This window comes from Erigeron canadensis, chromosome 8 (assembly GCF_010389155.1).
Source record: "Erigeron canadensis isolate Cc75 chromosome 8, C_canadensis_v1, whole genome shotgun sequence".
Classification (NCBI taxonomy): domain Eukaryota; kingdom Viridiplantae; phylum Streptophyta; class Magnoliopsida; order Asterales; family Asteraceae; genus Erigeron; species Erigeron canadensis.
In genome coordinates this window covers 11,351,997-11,367,800 of record NC_057768.1, presented here as the reverse complement: position 1 = coordinate 11,367,800, position 15,804 = coordinate 11,351,997, and the positions used below count along the sequence as shown (strand labels likewise).

Sequence of the window (15,804 nt, the reverse complement as noted above, 5' to 3'; positions counted from 1 at the left end):
AAAATGTGCTGCGTGGAATATACAATTTGTTTCTTCAGTTTAGACTTTAGCCAATATCTTTTTTAAACTTTGATATTTAGAACCTTACGATTAAATTTGCTTTCATTTTTAGCTTTACTTTTTGTATATCTTTGTTCTTAATTAACTGATCATATCGATACAAAACAGTAAAACACAGATAAAAAGAAACCTTTATGGAAACAATGAATACATAAAACTAAAAGAATAAACAATAAACAGAGATTACAAAAGATGCAAATAAAATATAAGCATTTGCACATGCAATTCGTGATAAGACAGCAAAGACAAGAAAAATAACACGAAGCAAGTCCCTTTGATCTTTGTGCTTCCTATGTGATTCTCAACAACAATACCACCACTTCTCTACACATACACAACCTTTATACACTTTGGAAATAGATCCAAACTCACATGGTATTTTCAAAAGAATCACAACAACTACAACACAACTTCATTTTGCCATTTGTTTCCTTCCTTAATTTGTCTTCTAATCATTCACTTCCCCTTAATTAATCCATCCATGATCTACCATTAATTTTGCCATTCTGTCATAGTGTCATAGATGCCACATTTATTTTTCTAATTAGATGTATATATATATATATTTATATTTTTCCCGTAACTTCATTAGCCATTTTGAGAATGGGGTACGGAGATGACTACTTGTAGTAAGCGATTAGCTTAACTTAGACATATCTTTAGTAGATCTGTTGTATTTCATGTGGCTCTTGACAAGTTGACCCGCGGATATTGCGGACATGAGAGATAGCTCACCAGCAAGGACCGAGCCAGCCACTATTGTGGCTAACACCCTTGAGTTTGACCCTGGTTCAACTTTGCTTGCACCTTTGACACCTAATAAATTCAAACATGCTGACTGTGATGCAAGTTGTGTACCTCCTCCAACTGTCCCAACCTGAACCACAAATCAATATTAATATTAAAAGTAAGTGTCTTGTTCAATAATATAAAATAAGGGTATTTAAATAAAAGACAAGAACTGGCATTTAGCTGACATACATGTGATTTGATCGACTACATATGTTTATTTGGGTTTCACTTTTGACTCAAATATTATTTTATCTGTTTTACATATATAATAAACAAAATTGGTCACCATCGTTTATATCTATGTCACAAAAGGAAGAAAAAGTTCAAGCAAAGAATAAAAAAAAAGGGGGTTTAGTATCTAAGAATGAAAAAAACTTTTATACTTTTATTATTATATGAATGTAACTTATATTTGATGCATTGTAGAAAGAAACTTTCAAAAATTGTTCAAATAATGTAAAGTTGTATACGTGGCAAAAGATATAAGCTGTCACGTGTAAGTTTCTAATTGGTGCATATAAAAATGTTACATTATTTGAATAGTTTTATAAAGTTTTTTCTACAATGCACCAAATGTAAGTTTCATTCATACAATAGAAAATTTGTAAAAGTTCTTTACGCTTTCAGATACTAAACCAAAAAAAAGAAACAAGTCTTGATGCAACATTTATTAGCGCTTTTTGTTTGGGGATTTCATAGAATTAGTATTTTCTTTAAGGGTTCGACAAAAATTAGTTCCCATCTACTCTACCCGGCCAATAGCGAGAGGTATCCCATACAACTACAAACTATAGACAATGCAGGTAGGAAATTAAAGCCTATCAAAGCCACCTGTACATTGGAAAAAATTCCCGCTGCCATAAATCTGTCTAGGATCGGATTTGAACTCGAGATTTATGGTCTCAAATCAATCTCTTATTATGCGTATGCCAATTGAGCTAAAGCTCATTGGCTCATAGTGTTCTTAGTAAGAAAGAAATATTCAATCTTGAATGGATAAACTAGGCTATATATATTTGGTAATTTTGTAAATACTTTTAAAAAAAGGTGAAGGGCCAAAACCTTTATTCACTTGTAACAAGTCAAGAAAAGATCGCTTTCGAAATTAATACAAGCCATCAAAAATTATGCCCGACACGAAAATGTGTTTTACTTTTTTATCCTGATGTTTGATTAATCTTTTCTTGTGCTACCCAGTTATGACTTATTCTGTGGAATTCAAATGTGAAAAATGCACTCCAAAGTGGAAAGTGATAACATGGTGCAAGTACCTAGCTAGTAGCTACAAGTTAATATTAATTGTATTTGTTATTATTCAAATAATTTCAAATATTTAAGGTTTCCATTAAATACTAGCAATATAGTTGATTCAACATAAATCAACAAGAAACAGCTACCTGCAGTATTTTATTATTAATCGTCTACTTGTCATCATCTTTCGAACTCACGGGAAGTGAGTTATGGTCCCAGTGAACACCCATTATTTGAAAAGCCAACCCTTTTGTCTCTAAATAAATATGTCATGTTTGATATAAATGTATATAAAACAAATGCTTGATTGTTTTTATTTTGGGTATATATGAAAAATTAGTCATGCGAATATTTACACCAACCTGGTAAATTTTAGATATAATTGACTGATTGTATGTACGTCTTTTATTAGCTTATATCTACAATTATATATGTTTTGAAATGTTGTACTATATATAAAACACGTTTAATTAATGATGTATGACTTAAAAAGTAGTGTGCATAATTTTTCCTGTGGTATATAATCATATCAAATATTATGATAATATATGATATAGATATTAAGATATAGATAATAAACACAAGTAAATATGAAGGATGCGTATATGTAAGCTACCTCAATAGAAGGCATAGTGACCGATACATGAAGATCTTTGCCATCGTTCACAGCTTCCATCATGGTAATGCAGTGGGAACTCTCTACATTTTGGGCGGGATCTTGGCCCGTGGCTAGGTACACTGCGGAAACAATGTTACTAGCATGCGCGTTAAAGCCTCCAAGTGCGCCAGCCATTGCAGACCCAGTGAGATTTTTGAGCATGTTCAGCTCTACCAAAGCCGCAACGGTTGTTTTCAACACTTTTTGGACAACCTCTTCCTTGATTACCGCCTCACACACCACGGACTTCCCACGCCCCTCTATCCAGTTTACGGCGGCAGGCTTCTTGTCCGAGCAATAGTTTCCTATAACAATAATTGATACTTTAAGTCTTGTCTTTTTAATAACAACAAATTTCGTTTTATGGATGTAACTTATATCAATACGTACATAACACCATATCAATGATGAGATTATTAAAGTTGATGTATATATGATACCAAACTCATAATTAATTAGTATTGAATATATACAATCAACTAAGGAGGAAACTTTATACCAGAAATGCCCATAACGTCCATGTCAGGGAAATCGGTGCCAAGGAAATCAAGTACATTTTGGACACCTTTTGAGACCATATTCATCCCCATAGCGTCCCCGGTACTACAACAAAATCTTATGTATAGATTCTTGCCAGCAATCGCACATCGAATGGTTTGTAGCCTTCCAAATCGGCTTGATCTGTCAATTGAACACAAATGTAAGTTTTTTGGCCCTATATTTTAGCGACTTATTTGCGTTGACACATTACATTTTCTCAACATATTATTGACTATCAAAAAGTTATAATGTGATTGTTATTAAGTTTTATTTTTTCAACAGAGAAAATCTCTGTTCAAATTCTAAATTGGTTAAAATATATAATCTTTTTAATCATCCATGTTTAAGTTTGAACATTCCAAATCAACCCAAAGATGATATATATATATATATATATATATGGCAAAGAAAGGAAAGTTAATGTCACAATTTCCCTTTGTCGACATAATTAATATTTTGCTTTTATATTACATCGGTTAAACGGTGATGACAATATAAAATATGAGGTTAGAAAAATACCATAAATTATAGAAACCGAGATAAATCAACCACAGCTATAAATTAATATTGTATTGAAGCAGTATAAATATAAAGAGTATATTTGGTATTTCAAAAGTAGAATAGTTAAAATGAATAATAATTAGTTTGCTTTGTTATGGCGTAAAGATTACATAGACGTAAATATTTTTTTCATAAAACGCCACATATATAGTAGACTAAAATCAAAAGATGTGGTTTAAAGTTTAAAGTTTCAACTTTAGGCATCGACATTATTATTATTTTATAAAGAAATATATATAGAAATGAACACTTATCCAATATAATCACATAATCTAAAATTTTTATTGCTTGACCTTGAGCATTAATTTTCTTCCTTTATGTGTCGACAACAGATATTGGACCACTAAAACTAAAATTCACATCGAATTTTCATCACATTCTTATGCCACTGCCGAGTCAAAAAAGCCCGTCGGTTCATGTGCACAACTACCCACGTCCGTTTTCCTCATTATTAAACATTTAAATTATTACAAAAACAAACTAACAATGATATAAAATATTAGTTTATTTTCAGCATGAGTATAATTTAATTGTTTGGAAGTAGTGTAAAAATAAACGTATATTTGATATTATTGAAAATAATAAACTATCAATAATAAATAGGGATTTACTTAATCATATACAGTAAATCAAAAGGGAAAGGTTAAAAGAAACTTTCTTTACAGTAAAGCTGTTTGGCCTTTTATTATTCTCTTTCTATACGTGGTCTGGACACTAATGACTTTTATCCGTTTTTCACTTTTTTGAATACAAAAACGTCAAAATTCCAAATAGCCATAACTCCTATGATATGATTTGTAATGTATGTATCAACAATCAACATAACTGAACATTCTAAATTTTGGCCATGTCATCCTAAAAAAATCAATGAAATCAATACTTATTCAAAAGAGTTTATAAGATGTATATATACTTTTGAACCATATATAAACTATCTAGCTAATCCTACTTTTTATTCTTTAAATAAACAAATATTTAAGATAAAACACCAAATATCTGAAACTACTGTAGACGGATCACACAAATGTTAATTAGTAAAAAATAAGAATCGAATGTTGATGGAAAATGCATGAATAAAAATCGAATCTTGATAGTAAACGCATAATATATAAGAACCTAATTACTTGATTGACCAAATATTTTTTCATAATTGACTCCATGTAATGAAGAAAACTAAATAATTAATGAGATTAAAAGAAATGAAGACTGACTTGTTAAAAACGGTGGCTAAAGTGTCGAAATTCAACGGATCTTCCAAGAATTGCTTCAAATCAGCCGCCCTCTTTGCACTACCGAATCTCACAACTGGTGCTCTCGTCATCCCATCTTTCAAAAGTATACACGTGGCACCACCAGAAACATAAATCGCTTTACACCCTCTATTTGTGCTAGCGACTAAACAGCCCTCAGTAGTCGCCATTGGCACACTAAACTCCGCCCCATTCAACAACAATGGCCCCGCTATCCCCACTGGAATTTGCACATATCCAACCGGCATTTCGCAACATTGCCCTAGAATTGATTCGTAATCGAACCCGTCGAGCGGTAGTCCATATAAGGATTTCCCGGTTATCCTTTCGAGAGCTAGACGTCGAATTCCTGCCGCTCGTTTACAGTCTCCGAGTTTTGATTCGAGTGCATATGAAGGAATTGTACCTGTTAAATATATAAAATTGTATATGTAAATTTTTTATAGTAAATACTTTTATTGCTATATATATGGTAATAATAAAAAAATAATAATATTGTCCGTCCAAAACATTATATTGTCATGTTGAACGTATTTATCGGGTGATTTTATATCTTTGTCAGGCCGTCCTTAAGTTGTTTGACAAGTGTTTCGGTACTTTTACACAAAATAAATATCCCAAACTTAGTTATTCATATGAATATAGCAACAAGCTACACGCTGCTAATCCTTTTAAATAAGAAATACCTTATATTAAAATGTTTAAAAACTACATTTATAGATTTTAAGGTCATAGCATTACTATATATACATAAATATATTTACAATAAATAAAGAGTTACATATATATATACCTGCAACGACCATTTTGACGATTTCTTCGTCTTCATCGGAAGTATGTTCAACAGTTGGTAAAGCTGATGATTTAAAATTCTCTTGTGTACTTGGTACAATGTGTGGAATCAAGGCTTGACCACAAGGCTTAATAGGCTTATCATCATCATGAATCATCATTTGATCCGAATTATCGTCGTCGTCCTCTTCGATTTCCCATGAATCAGGGGACGGACGGATGACGGATTGAACAAAATCAATCCCAAAGAAACCAACTAAATAGATGACAGAGGCAACAAGGGACACCAAGGCTGCCAGCTCAGACAAGGTGACAACATGGAGAGGAACCGAGTTTCGGATCTTCTCGCGCCATCGGTGAAGAAGAAAGTACATGACAGTGAAAAACATGGTGAAGAAAAGGCCGTTTGTTAAGTAAAGTGGAAGTGGGAGGGCATCAGAGGCTTTAGCTTGTTGGTCAAGTTCGCCAGCCTTATTAGTCGGTTTTAGAGATGATTGGTGATCGTGCGGCCTGACTGAGCGCTGGCGAACGTCCATTTTGGATGATGGACGGTGAGATCTGAAAATGGAGAGAGTATTTATATATATATATTTGGAATAAAAATGAAGAGGAGAATGTGAATTGTAGGTGTGAGGGAGGAATGAAGGTCATTTGGGAGTGAATTTATAGAAAAGAGCAGACACAAAACATGAATCCCATGTACCACGTGTGTCTCAATACAACGTACTAACTTACTTTGATTATCGGAGACTTATATTTTCCTTTCATTTTAATTGTTTTATTTTGAAGGATGAGTTTTATTTTTCTGAACGTAAATATCTTTGTATGTATTATATATTAGTTGATCAAAATTATATAAATAAAAAGTACATTTAAAAACTCAATCAATTCATATATGTACGTTATATTAAGTGTTGTATGACACAAACAAAGATATTTATAGTCAAATATAAAATACAAAGGCTCAAAAAATCAAATTATTACACTAATGACAATCCCTTAACCTATGTAGCACCGAAACGGGTACGGGAACGATATGGTAATGGGGAACGGCAAAACTGAAAAATCAAGGATACGGGTACGACAATAAAAATATATACAAATATAAATTATATCAATTTTTTTATAGAGAAATATTTGAGACTTAAGAGATTATGTATAATTGTATAATACATGTTTGATCAATAATCACTCATTGAATGTTTAGTGTTTAATAATTGGTTTTGGAATAGAAAAAATGTAATGTTGATCAAATTGTATATAATATAACCTGTATGAAAACTTTAAAGAAACGTTTCGGTATATGTAGAAAATTCAAGGGAACGTTTTATATGTGTTTCGTACACGAAAACGTTTCCATGGAGTTTCGAAAATGGATACGGCTACCTGTTTGGAGTTGCGGTACATCATAGCCCTTAACTATATGGATTTGAGAACTTACAAATTCTGAATTTAAATTTTGATATGAACAAAATCTTTTTTAAGGTGACCGTATATGGATTTTTTGTGAAATTTAAATTAGGCATATACTAATGCAAATGCAATCTACATGTAAATAAAATACTCCGTATAATTTGTAAGTTCGAAAATATATATATTTAATTATTTCAATTTTTTTTTTTTTTTCAATATTAAGCCAACTTAATAATCTCAAATAAAACATTTCAAAATAATGATTACATATTTAAGTTGAGTTATGAATCCAGGATCATCACAAAAACAAATCTTTTGATATATTTTTTTAAAATTATTAAACTAAGGGGTGTTTAGTACGAGTGAATCAAAGAGAATGAAAATGTAATAGAGAACGAATATAGTGCAAAAGAGAACTATTGAGTATTTGGCAAGAGAATGAATTCCGTCGTTTGGTACAAACAGATAATGAATATATATATATGAAAAATACAAAATTTTAAATAAATATTAATTTTAATACATATAACATCATTGAAACAAAAAAAATTTTCATTCTCATCCATTCTCTACAATTTATAGAGAATGGAGGGAATGGAATCGATTCCCACTTCTCGATTCTCTTTTCCATTCTCCATTACAATCAAACATGGGAAGTATTTCTCATTCTCTTTCCATCATTTCTATTATATTGTACCAAATATTCCCTAAGAACTTGCTGTACCATTTTTCATCCTTATTTCTAGTTATTGATCGTTCATTTTTCAAGAAGCTTCGACTATATCTATTCATATAGGTTGATGGAATTCCTAGAAGAGTCATTAAAAAAAATTTACAAATAGGAACGTGGTCTACTTAAAAAGATATCAGTGTGTAGATTTTTCCCATGTATTCTTTTTTGAGCTAAGAGATAGCAAGCTTTAGAAGTTGTAAGTAAAAAGTAAAAAAACAATGAGATATAAATCATGTGAAATGTTTATTTGAAAACTAAATTTTTTCTGAAAATTAGAAAACTGTCAAAACATACTGTGATCTGAATTTAACACAATGTGTTTTAATTGTGTTTTTATAAAACACAATGTGTTTTTATTATGTAATCTAAAATACATTGAGTTAAGTTTTAAATCATGGTGTGTTTTTGATAGCGTTGTAAATCAGAAAATTGTTCAAACACACTGTGATATGAACTTAACACAATGTGTTTTCGAAAAACATATTAAAAACACAATGTGTTTTGACAGTTTTCTAGTTTTCACGAAAAATTTAGTTTTCAAATGATCAAAACTCTATAAACCATATGATACGATGAAACAAATTTTGCTATTGTGTTCTATAATATTTCTGTTGATCAATTAATGTACCTGATCATCCAGAAGCCGTAGAGGGAAGATGACATGACTCGGCTGAAGGTCGGGTTCCCGTTTAAGGTATGCGTTAAAGATGGGGTTTAGATGACAGAGATAAGGCCATAAGAGTTTAGAGAGAATTTAGAGAGGATGATCTATGTTATAATGTTAGGCCCCTAATGATCTCTCTATATATAAGCACACCCAAGGGGAAACCCTAATTAATAAGTATGGTAATTACGTCCATCAAATAATTACCTATTAATTATTTAGGGGTAATTAGGTCATTGATCATTATAATTAGATAAATGATTATAAGGGCCACATATAAATATATTTAAATACATGAATATATATATATATTTATTCTAACATTCTCCCACTTGACCGAGTAATCATTTATTATGAATATTAGATTAGTCTGTATGAAGTCTCTCACTCGATGGTTTAACCCACAGTGTAGAATAACAAGTCAAGTAATCACTTGATAGGACTAGTATGAAACGTCAAATAAGCACTAGATTGGACTAGTTTTACGATAAATATAAATGCAAGAATATATATAACGTAATGCGTACTTAAGCAATATAAAGATAAGCAAGTAAGTAAATGGTGAGACACAATGTAATTTTCAAGTGTATTTTATTTATTGATGTTAAATAAAATACAAGGTTGTTGCGGAACAAGATATTACAAAGTAAGTATCTAAACAACCTATAAATTACAAGTGATCGAATCTTTGCTAAATAAACTTTTTGATCGAAATACTTAAAGTTGTGAAGTATGATTGTTTAGATCGAGAGTATTTGAGCAAAGGCACCAAATTACAAAAGTATGTAATTTGGATGAGGAAGTGACTTGGTATTTATAGGCAAAAAGAATAGATATAATATTCTTTTTGCCGTACAAATATGGTTACATGCATTTAAGGAAATTACTTTAATTCCTTAAAAGCATTGATTAAAGTACAAGAATAAAGTCACATGATAGTGACTTATCTTCTAATTAACCAACCACCTTTACATGCGTGTAAGGCTTTTAACAAAAGACAAATGGATTATCCGGTTAAAGGCATGTAAAGGCATAAAGTCAATTCCTCGTAATCAGTATTCAGACTTGTAAGGTCTAGAACACTGACAAGGACTCCAGTCAGGAGATCTGGTAAGTCTTCCAGTGAGCTCCGCTATTTGTCAGACTTCTTTCTTCAGACTTCACTCTTCGACTTCAGTGAGAATGTTCTTCAGTGGAAAGATCTTAACTGGAGTGAAGTCCAGTGAACGAATCTGGTGGAATCCAGATTTCTGTACAAGTAAGTTGTTCACTGGTCTTCACATAATTTCTGGATAAATCTTCAGAGGGCTCCAGTAATCACGTCTGGAGCAAGTCCAATAAATCTGGACCTAACAAATTCCCCCTATTTGTTTAGAAATTATGCAAGGATTTTTAAGATTTTATCTATACAAGTTTGTGCTTGAAAAATCCTTGAAAAATTTGAGTAAGTCTAATTTGAATTTCTGGAGAGCCACTTTATAGATCATTAGTGTTCCCAGTTTGTACATATTAATTTCTAGACTTAATCTGGATAAGTACTTGTGAAAAATAGGAATTGCAACTTATATTTACAGACATCAACTAGAGGAAAATTACAATTTTATCAACATAAAATAAATACAAGTACAATATCAGTGTCAGACCTTTTTCTTTTCAGCATACCTAGATGGCTCTTCAGTGGCCTTCCTCTTTACACCTGGAGATGAAGAAGTAGTAAGAGAAGTCCTTAAGCCCAACTCCATCTCCATCAATACCTTCCTCATCCATTCCTTGCCAATCCTCTTCATAAAGTATTTATCATCCTGGGAGACATCTTTACCCCTAAATGTGTAACAACCCTCAAATTTCGAGTAGGATAATTTACTTGGACTTTATCCCTAGAGATTTATTAAGAGAATCGACCTTTTAGACATTCAAAGCATAGTGATAATTGCCCTATGGTATGGTGAGATGCCTTAGAAATACCATAGATGACTAGCTATCTTAGAAATGCTATAACCAATAACTATAATCAATCAAGCTGATCTCAAGCTACATATATTAGTTCTAATTGAGCTTGACAAAATGCCAATGAATCAAAAATTTTATTTCAAGAAGTTAAGTTATATAAATAATAAGGTAAGACTCACAAGTTGTGATAACAATCATAAATCTTAGGAAATGTCCAACAATCTAAATCACCAAGCTAATTGAAGTACATTTGAATATAGAAATATAATGACCATCTTACAATACATACTTATAAACTATTGTGTACATAAAATGAGTTTAAATAATAATGAGCATATATACGTCTAACATGAGTAACGGTTTATAATAAAGAGCGAAGTAACAAATTAAAATACAAACGTACATGCATATGTATATGTATATACACGACATGCATACTTACATACAAACACAACTTAACAAAGATATATACAAGCACTTAACTAAATTTACATCCATCCATACAAATATATTTATAAACTTAGGAAAAACAACTACAAAATTAAAAATACAAACTTATATCCATACATACACTTCATACATCAAAAAAATTCAAAATCCCCTCCAAAACACTACCCCAAAACCGGCCTCCCCCTTCCCAAAACAACTCAACCAATCAAAAATTAACTAGTCTCTTTATTCTTACACTTCCAATGCATGCTACACCCATACTTCACTCCAACTCACACTTTACACTCCCTAAACACTCCAACACTTCCCAATACACTTAATCTCTTATTTCTCTCTCATTTTTCTCTCAAAAATCTGCACATTATCATCTTCCTCTCTTCATTATTTTTGGTTCAAAGAAAGCAACAAAAAGGCAAGAAAAATCAATCTAAAGTTATAGTAATAATAAGGGTTTTTAAAGGATTAAACAAGGGTTGATTCAAGATACTTTTAAGGGTTATTTTAAGCTTGGAATAAGGGTTATATAGAGCATAAAGGCCACGAAATTTCTGCCCAAATTCATCTCCAAAACCGAGTGCAAGAAGGGTATAAATCTTCACCTCTTTGTTTAATCTATCTTGTTCTTGTATATACTAAAAGATCTTTATCAAAGACCATGTTTTTCTTTGATTTTCTTTTTGAAAATACACTTAATGAAGGCAAGTTGATAGAATCTTCTTCCTCATGCTCATGCATGTTGAAATCTAGAAGAAAGATTCAAGGATTCAACTAGTTTAAGACCCAAAGGTGTTGTCATAGATTAAATAGATTTTAAAGTGATTCTTCCTTTGAAATATGGTCATATTTTTATATATTTTGATGAATATATTTCTGGAGTTTTTCATAAAAATATGTTTTTAAGTTGTTGAATTGAAGATGGATAAAGATTTGTTGTTAAAATGATGAGATGATTACATGCATGCTTAGATTTGCACTAGTTTAATTTGGTTTTGATATGGGACTTGAGATGGATCTTTTAAGGATGATTGATGAACTTGAAATTGATTGAAATCTGTATATTTGATGTTAAGAGATACAAAATAAATTAATAATTTTGTTAGTGGAAATCTAGAGGTTAAAGCAAGCAAACAAAACCATTGGTGGGATGCATTAACCAATAAACATTCTGACAGAATTGGTCTTCTGTCTTGTAATGAATAAACTGAACATTTGAGGACATTTTCAAGAAAAAATATCAAAGTAAAATTTGTAGACAAATGAGTTAAGATTAACCTCCAACTGGAATTACTCAAAAATACTAAACCAAACGAAAGATATGATTTTTCTACTGAAACTAGTCAAAACTGTAATTTTGTATGAATATTTTATAAACTTTAACAATTTTTTTCTCCTAATCCATAAAGTTCTAGGAGGTCATACTTGGTGGAAAGTAATTTCAATGTGTTTTGAACTTAAAATAAAATCATGGGATTTTTCTAACAATCTGAACATCAAGAACTTTTATAAAACTTCTGATGTCGCAAGCAGTGCCCATTCGGGACAGTTTGTGTTTGGATAATTTTTACGGACATCAAACATCATCTAAAAATTCACCAAAACTTTACAAAAATACTAGATACATATAAGTCACTGTGTAAAAATCATGAAGGTCCAAATAATTCGTCTTGACCCCAAAATAGTAGCTAATATTTCTTAAAAATGAAGTATAAAACAGAAAATTTGTAAGTAATCTTATAAATGGCATAATGGGCTATGTAATGAACTAAGAACCATAATGGGCTAACCCGGCCCAAATAATGAACCCTTTACACCATCAATCTCTACAACCAAAACGATGCGAGTGTTACCAATATACTTGGACCCCACAATTGATAGCAACATAATGAAAATGGCATTTCTAAGTGATGGCTTAAGATAGGAACTTACGTATATTAGTCCTATCGTAGGGATAGTCTTGACTTGAAAAATGATGGAGGAACATAATGGATATATGGTCAAGGAAGCTATAGATGGGAAGTACCCATTTTGGATAGATGAGTATAATATGCGGCATATCAAGGTGAGTCATAGCCCCCTTTCAAACTCTTTTATGTGTTTTACTTTCGGGGTGAAAAGCATGATAAATGAAACTACTTTCTATATATGCAATGTTTCTTGAAAGAGAGTTTGTTATATGAAATGATTCTTGATATATGAGTATGAAATGATAATAAAGGATTTATGTGATGAGCTTGAGTTCTGTCAAACCGCGGCGTTCGGTACACTACTATTTACTCCGAAAGTGGAGGCCTGTAGTTAGTTAGTTGCGCAACTAGGTTTCGTCCGCCCACCCAAAGCGTACCGTTGGAAGGTTGGTTGCCTTCGTGACAACCTCCACTTCTAGTCTGGCCCCCGGTGTTCTAACTACCTAAAGATAATCGGGCGTCTCCATGGCACGACCCATTATCATTATTGTCATTATTACTACGGCACTCGATTGACAGCTTGTGCTATGAATTGAATTATTGGATTGTAATCGGACTTGAATAAAATGGTAGTAGTAGTGGCTCAAGCATTTACTCATCAAAATTATGTAAATTATGCCCTTGTGGCTAAGTGAAAGGGATATTAATATTGTTGATAATTGGAAATTGTTTGGACATACGGATTGGGTATCGTCCCTCATGTGATATCTTGAAAGACGTTGAAATTGGTGATATTGAAATGATTTTGGTAACCGAATGATTTTGGTATGATATACGATTAATCAATTTATATACTTTTTCTCTCATGATGATTTGACAAATGAGAACCTGAAATTTTACTATAAATTCTCCAAGTCTTGATATGACATTATGGTATTTGGAAACTTGATAACATGATATGAAAACTTTGTCGATCATATGGTTTGGATATTTCGAAATGTAATAGTAATCAGTTTTTCTAAGTATTAAAACGGTGATGTACCAAGATTTATATAAAAACCTATGCACTCACCAACTACGTTTTCGTAGTTGACACTTTTTCTTCATGCTTTTCAGGAAGTAAGCTTAAGCATTGAGGATTTATATGCTTCATGAATATTTGCATTGCCCTTTGGAGTCAAAGATCAAACCTTGTGATAGGCAATGGAATCCGCCTTGATCATTGTAGTATACTACTTCATGTGCTTGTTATTTGTTTCGTGAACTTAATATTCAAGTACGGTGGACGCATTTGTACTTGGAAATTGGCTCACATGCGTGTACATTTGTAAATTCTTTTATCAAATAAAACTATGGTGAATGTTATTTATAATCCTTTGTTTTGAATACTCGACTTTCTGTACATCTCATTGTTCCGCCTTAGTTGGGGTGTTACAAAATGAAAGACCAATCTCTCTTAATTTTGACCACGCGAAAGCCCTGATTGAAGTGTCTTTTCTTTCATTAGTAAATTTTAGAATCATATACTTGTTCATCCTGAGCATACATGGATCGAATATAGACATAATCCAAGGCATCCGGACACTTCTTCAGCCTGGGATCCTCCTTCATCTTTTTGTAAACTTCAATTTGTACGCCCAACCTGCCAGCGTTGTAAGAATCCAGAGTCCCATGCCTGGCCATATCTAACTGGTGAGCAATCAAGTCATCTTTTAAGTTCTTCTTGAAAATTTCAATTAAGATGCACTCTTGTTCCAGTCTCTTTGCCTTGGCCTCATCAGCAGACACATATTCCTCTTCTGCCTCATCTGTTGGTTACCCAAACACCACTTTCTTTCTCTTGAGACTTTTCATTGTGGTTGGGATGTCTGGGAACTCTTCAAACACTGGCTCATTGGCATCAGTACCAGCAGCCTCTTCCTCAACTTGTCCACTGGCTTCAGTACCGGTGACATCTTCTCCAATAACCTTCTTCCAGACTTCGATCTTCTTCTTAAGATCACCAACCTTCTCTGTACCAGAACCAAAACCTTCCCCCTTGGAAGCATCTCCAAATTAAAGATGATTCCACACCTGATCCAGCTTATGTATGTCAGCAGAGTCAAATGTTCGACCAGACAATGGAACAATGTTGTTCACAGTTTTCCTCAACTGCATCACTTCCTTTTTAATTATTTCAAGATCCTGAGGAAAGTGGCGAGGCAACTGGGTGTCGATCATCTTCATTACTTCAGGCAACAACCCATCACGAAGATTTCTAAGGAGAGTTTCAAACACCTCCTCAGTGATTTCTTTCAACATATCTCCACTGAACTTTCTAACAACTTCATCACTGAGGGTGCTGACCACTGAGTTTTTCTCCAGGGTTGGCCTGCTCTCCAGAGAGCTTATTCTGGTGGTCAAATTCTGAACTTCACCAGTCAGACTTGCGAGGGGTTAAGCAACTTCAGTTTGAATGGCAGTCTGAACACTTCTCACCACATCCCCCTTGATTCCCTGGACTGCAACTTGTATTGATTCAGAATTTCTATTTGTTGTCACGACAAGTTCATCCAGCTTCTCAAAGACTATCTTCTCATTCCCAGCAAATATGTTCATTTCTGACTTAAGATTATTGGGAGTTAGAGTTTTGAAGTAAGAAATAACCTGAGAAGAAGCCTGAAGTGATCTCTCCAGGTCTGCCACCTTATCAAAAAGGCCTTGGACCTCGGTTGAAGAAGAAGAGGAGAGACCACTAGAAGGATTGGTGATTCTGGTGATTGATGATACTGGCAACACCCTTGTGA

At 32.6% G+C, this 15,804-nt stretch overlaps 1 protein-coding gene across 1 annotated transcript; it reads right to left on the bottom strand.

Annotated features, from left to right (window-relative positions):
• Nucleotides 1-243: 243 nt before the first annotated feature.
• Nucleotides 244-6,550, bottom strand: LOC122580131 (3-hydroxy-3-methylglutaryl coenzyme A reductase 2-B-like). Its single transcript, XM_043752401.1, has 5 exons — nucleotides 5,906-6,550; nucleotides 5,074-5,518; nucleotides 3,261-3,442; nucleotides 2,720-3,066; nucleotides 244-937 (listed from the first exon to the last, which is right to left on the bottom strand). Exons 1-5 carry the CDS (start codon nucleotides 6,438-6,440, stop codon nucleotides 698-700), a joined length of 1,749 nt encoding a protein of 582 aa, XP_043608336.1. The 5' UTR covers nucleotides 6,441-6,550; the 3' UTR covers nucleotides 244-697.
• Nucleotides 6,551-15,804: the final 9,254 nt, after the last annotated feature.

Coding starts and splice junctions, on each gene's coding strand:
- LOC122580131 (XM_043752401.1), bottom strand. CDS start 6,440: ATGGACGTTCGCCAGCGCTCAGTCAGGCCGCACGATCACCAATCATCT. Junction 5,519..5,905: donor CGTCAAAATGGTCGTTGCAG/GTATATATATAT, acceptor TATATTTAACAG/GTACAATTCCTTCATATGCA. Junction 3,067..3,260: donor GGACGTTATGGGCATTTCTG/GTATAAAGTTTC, acceptor TTATTGTTATAG/GAAACTATTGCTCGGACAAG.